The sequence below is a fragment of the Mus caroli genome, unplaced genomic scaffold, assembly GCF_978045245.1.
Source record: "Mus caroli unplaced genomic scaffold, Mus_caroli_1 scaffold_20, whole genome shotgun sequence".
NCBI classification, from domain to species: domain Eukaryota; kingdom Metazoa; phylum Chordata; class Mammalia; order Rodentia; family Muridae; genus Mus; species Mus caroli.
In genome coordinates, this window is record NW_028227275.1 from 49,459,051 (window position 1) to 49,464,536 (window position 5,486).

At 40.5% G+C, this 5,486-nt stretch overlaps 1 protein-coding gene across 1 annotated transcript; it reads left to right on the top strand.

Moving 5' to 3' along the window:
• The first annotated feature begins 990 nt into the window (after nucleotides 1-990).
• LOC110285826 (olfactory receptor 4D11) lies at nucleotides 991-1,944 on the top strand. The gene has a single exon (XM_021152267.2). The coding sequence runs from the start codon at nucleotides 1,012-1,014 to the stop codon at nucleotides 1,942-1,944; it is 933 nt and encodes a 310-aa protein (XP_021007926.1). The 5' UTR covers nucleotides 991-1,011.
• The last annotated feature ends 3,542 nt before the right edge of the window (nucleotides 1,945-5,486 follow it).

The window sequence follows — 5,486 nt, forward strand, 5'->3', positions numbered from 1 at the left end:
GTCCAGAATTGTTCATCAAATGAATGCTTAAGTACACTGTGGCATCTCCACACAATACAAATTAAAAAAAAAAAAATAGGTAAGTTTCATGAGTGAAAGAAGCCAGAAAAAAATTGATACAGATAGTGGGTTCAATGTACAGACAGTTCTCAACAGTGCAGGCTACTGCATAGTGGGAATAGACGCTGATTATAGAAAGGTCACGTTGTAGATAGGTCCACTGTCTTAACTGGAGCAATCATGACGTGGCAATATCCGTAGATCAAATCTTACCAGAATGTCCACTGCAAACATGTGCAGGACTCAGAGTAACAGCCTTTGTCCACAGCTGAGGGGCTAATCCACCATCTAAGCTAGTTGAAAGGAAAGGTAGAAATAGCGAATTCCTCCTAAGGGGGACAGTAGTAAAGGAGAATGGTGACTTTACGTTTTTCTAACTTATGGAATGAAATTCTTGGTTAATTCCTGTAGGATTTAATTCAAAGGGTATTGCTTACTGAGTAGAGGTTCTTGTAACTATTGAATCAGACTATCCAATCTAGGAAAAAAATCCTCATTAAATGTAAAATGTTTCTCAAAAAAAAAAACAAAATAAAAAAGAAATACAAAATGTTCTAGTTGTACAAAATAGTCACTGCTTTATTAAACACACACAAATCTACTCTATATCGCTCACACTACAAATATCTGAATCCTTGTTATCCACCTGTTTTCCTTGAACACTTACAGCTTCTTTAATTAGAACACTGCTTTTATACAGTCTAAAAATGTTTGTGATTTACAAACAAAATATCTAAATGCATGCTTGTATAATAAAATGTTATTTGGGACATATTATGGTGAAAAATATAACCTTGAAATAGCAAGCCATGAGGCAATCAATAGTGCCTGTGTGCTTTCAATTCTGATACTTGCCTCCAAGAATCTGAGCTTACTAAGGAAAAGTTAACACTTGCTAAAATAATACTGTCAATTTTTCCAAGATGTACAAGAAAGGAAAATCGTGATTCGATGGAGCTGAGAAATGACACCAGAGTAAAAGAATTTATATTTCTGGGTCTCACTCAGTCACAACACCTGAGCCTGGTCTTATTTCTTGTTTTGTGTTTTGTGTACGTGACAACTCTGCTTGGGAATCTGCTTATCATGATTATCGTGACCTTTGAGTCCCGTCTGCACACGCCCATGTACTTCCTGCTCCGAAACCTTGCCGTTCTAGACATCTGCTTCTCCTCCATCACAGCCCCAAAGGTCTTGGTGGACCTTCTGGCAAAGAAAAAGACCATTTCCTACGCAAAATGCATGACACAGATGTTTTTCTTCCATCTGCTTGGTGGGGCAGACATTTTTTCTCTCTCTGTGATGGCATTTGATCGATACATGGCCATCTCCAAGCCCCTGCACTATGTGACCATCATGAGTAGTAGGCGGTGCACAGCCCTCATCGCGGCCTCCTGGGTGGGCGGCTTTGTCCACTCGATTGTGCAGATCTCCCTCTTGCTCCCACTCCCCTTCTGTGGACCCAATGTTCTTGATACTTTCTACTGCGATGTCCCACAGGTTCTCAAACTTGCCTGCACAGACACCTTTGTTCTTGAGCTCCTGATGATCTCAAACAATGGCCTGGTCACTACCCTATGGTTTATCTTCCTTCTGGTGTCCTACATGGTCATCTTGATGATGTTGAGGTCTCAGGCAGGAGAAGACAGAAGAAAAGCCATCTCCACCTGCACCTCCCACATCACTGTGGTCACCCTGCATTTTGTACCCTGCATCTATGTCTACGCCAGACCATTCACTGCCCTCCCCACAGATAAAGCCATCTCTGTCACCTTCACAGTCATCTCTCCTCTATTGAACCCCTTGATCTATACTCTAAGGAACCAGGAAATAAAGACAGCCATAAGAAGGCTAAAGAGAAAACTCACTCCTCTTGAAAAGTAATACAAAAAGAAACCCCAACTCTTGTTACCAGGAACTGTTTGCTTTATGTTTTCTGTACATTTATATATTCACATATTGTCAATTAACAAACTACACTTTCTAGGAAACCATTTGCTTTTGTATTTATATTAGTAGTAATTAATAACCCAATTTCTATATGGCACAAAGTAAATAATCATATAGCATCAGGCTGGTTGATTTATATGTTATTTTTAGTTGGTTGGTTTGGAAACAAGGTCTCACCATGAATCCCTGGCTGGCCTTGAACTCATAGAAATCCACATGTCTCTGCCTCTGGACCCTGGGATTGAAGGCATAAGACACTAGACTTGGCCCAGTTTCTTCTTCTTTTTTAAGAATAATTTGTTTTTATTATTATGTGTATGGCTGGTTTGTCAGGATGTATGTGTGTGCACCATGTGCCTGATGCCTGTGGAGGCTAGAAGAGGGCATTGGATACCCTAGAACTAGAGTTACAGATGGCTGTGATCTGCTATGTAAGTGCTAGAAACCAAACCTGGGTCACCTGCAAGAGCAAGCAAGTGCTCTTAATGGCTGACCCACCTGTTCAGCCTCTGACTAATAAGTTATGGTATATCAATCAATCAACCTCATTAACCTTAACTTTTTTTTTCAAAAGGAAAGGAGTTAGAACTGGTGGTTTTTCCTGTAATTCCAGTACTTGGAAAGTAGTGGAAGGAGATCAGGAACTCAAGGCCACCTTGAAGCCAACCTGGGCTATTTGAGAACCTATCTTAAAACACCAAGCAATAATATATATATATATATATATATATATATATATATATATATATATATATATTAAGAGGAAATACTTCAGCAATTAAAAGGTCTTTAGTCAAGTTAGGCACAGAAATGTCTTTAACAGCCAACTCATTGACTTTTTATTTCATGATTACAATTTCTTACATTGTTGGGTACAAACCTTTTCCTCTTCTAGAAGGCTCTCATGTTCAGTGTCTCTGAGGGCCACATTCATGGGTGTGACTGGTTTATCACAGGTTGGGTAATCTGCTTCTACTTAGTTAAACTCTTAATGGACGTGGGCTTGTGAAAATGTTCCCAGGTCATAAAGGTCACCTTCCTGGATTCCAGTCATGAATGAAGCTTGACAAGAGTTCTCATGACCTGAAGGTATTTATGATAATGCAGAATAAGACTTGCCAGTTTGACACTCTTGCAATGAGGTTAGAAAGGAGCAGGACCCCATACAGGGACCAATCCATCCCCAACATCTGAGTGAGTGTTCAGTTGTCAACTTACTAGGTTGGTTTCACTATTCATGTTTCCTGCTACGTGGGATTGGGGGCACATGGCAAGGGATGGGAATAGAAGGGACAAGGAGGGCAGGAGGGAGAGAGAAAGAGAAGATAAACCCCTTAATCTGTTAGCATTTATGAAAAGGCCAGATAGACTCGTGTTACTGTCTAGGAGTGTGGTAATGCCAAGCAGCTGAAAGTGTTAACTTCAAAGTTACAAGACAGAGTCACCAGTCCTTTATCTGCCACCTGCAAGTTCTGAGATCTTGAGCTAGTTATGTCTTCTCTCCAAAAGTCACTCACTTCTAACTTACATGGAAGTGATTATAATATTCCTCTCATAAATGTTTTGCTTTGGTGGTGGTGGTGGTGGTGGTGGTGGTGGGTTTGGTGGGTTTGTTTTGTTTGATATCGGGTTTCTCTGTGTAACTTGGGCTATCCTGGAACTTGTTCTGTAGACCAATCTGACCTCAAACTCACAAAGATCTTAATCCCAGTACTTGAGAGGTAGAGGCATGTACAACCACTGCCCAACTCATAGAGTCTTAAAGCTCAAATAATACTACATTTATGAAACATAACTATATCACATAGTTAATTATTAGAATAGGCAAATGTCACTATTGTATCATCTCTATTTCTCTACCTAACAAACTTCTGCACCCCACACACATACATTGATCTGTCACCCTCCTAAATGTTATTCTTCCACATTACTAAAGACAGACTATAAAGAATCGAAAAGCATACTGAATTCAAAACATTTATATCATCTTAAAATTACCAGCTCTCCAGCATCAAAACATGACAATAGTCTTGCTTATCATTTATAAAACCCCAAGGGACATTACCATGGACTATAGAAATGCTTCAGTGATTAAGATCCCTTGTTGCTCTTGAAAAAGACCCAAGTTTAGTTCCCAGCACCCACATGATGGCTCACAACCATCTCTAATTCTAGATACAAGGGATCTGATACCTTCTTCTGACCTCCATGGACACCAAACATTTATGTGGCACATATGCATATATTCAGGCAAATAAAAAATATATATGAAAAGTAAATTTAATATGTATTTATATCAATCTATATATGTGAAAAGTAAAATAAATATATCTTTTAAAAAGAGCCACCCTGAAGCTGATGAAAGATACATCACAGGAGAATTTTATATCTAAAAAAAGCTATGAATTATAGATTAAACCTCAGGACTAGGGTGCTTCAATAAATAAACCACTTATCTTGTAAGAGGGAGGATTTGTAATCCCAGAGTTGGGGAGACAGAAACAGAAACGTTTCTGGGGATCATTGACCAGAGAATCTGGCCCAATTGGTGATCTCCAGCTCAGTGAGAAACTTATCTTAAAGGAGGTGGGTGGAGTTCCTGAGGATGTCGCCTGAGAGCACACAGGAGAAAAGCAAACCCAAGGTGAGTTCTCCAAAACATGGTGAGTGTGGAAGACAAACTTGATATGTCTCCTCACTGGATTTCTCTTGGATCCATCACCTGATTGACCACATCTAAGTCTTTACACTATTAACTTACTTCCTTAAGTATAGTACTTCTAGGAACCATTTTTACTCTCCAGATTACTGACCTTGCCCTAGTAGTTTTGGTGTCTAGAGTAGCCCTGGCTGGACTGGAACTCATAGACCAAGCTGGCTTTGAACTCATAGAGCTCCACCTGCCTCTGCCTCTGCCTCTGCCTCTGCCTCTGCCTCTGCCTCTGCCTCTGCCTCTGCCTCTGCCTCTGCCTCTGCCTCTGCCTCTGCCTCTGCCTCTGCCTCTGCCTCTGCCTCTGCCTCTGCCTCTGCCTCTGCCTCTGCCTCTGCCTCTGCCTCTGCCTCTGCCTCGTCAGTGCTAGAATTAAACCAATATGCCATCATGTCTGAGCCCCAGGGTTCTCGTTATGAAATTGCCTAAGAAAAAGTACACACCAGGGCTGGAGAGATGGCTCAGTGGTTAAGAGCACTGACTGCTCTTCCAGATGTCCCTAGTTCAATTCCCAGCAACCACATGGTGGCTCACAACTATCTATATAATGTGATCTGATGCCCTCTTCTGGCATGCAAATGTTCATGCAAATAGAGTACTCATAAACATAAAATAAATAAGTCTTTTTTTAAAAAAGAAGAAGACAGGGAAGTGCACGCCAAGCAACCCTAACTCCCCATTTCTCACTAATGTGCCCTTTACTTCCTATCTATCTCTTACAATTCATTCAAACCAATGCCTTTATCTCTGTTAGAATCTGACAGCA

Excerpts from the sequence above, each read along its gene's own strand:
- LOC110285826 (XM_021152267.2), top strand. The coding sequence starts at position 1,012 with ATGGAGCTGAGAAATGACACCAGAGTAAAAGAATTTATATTTCTGGGT.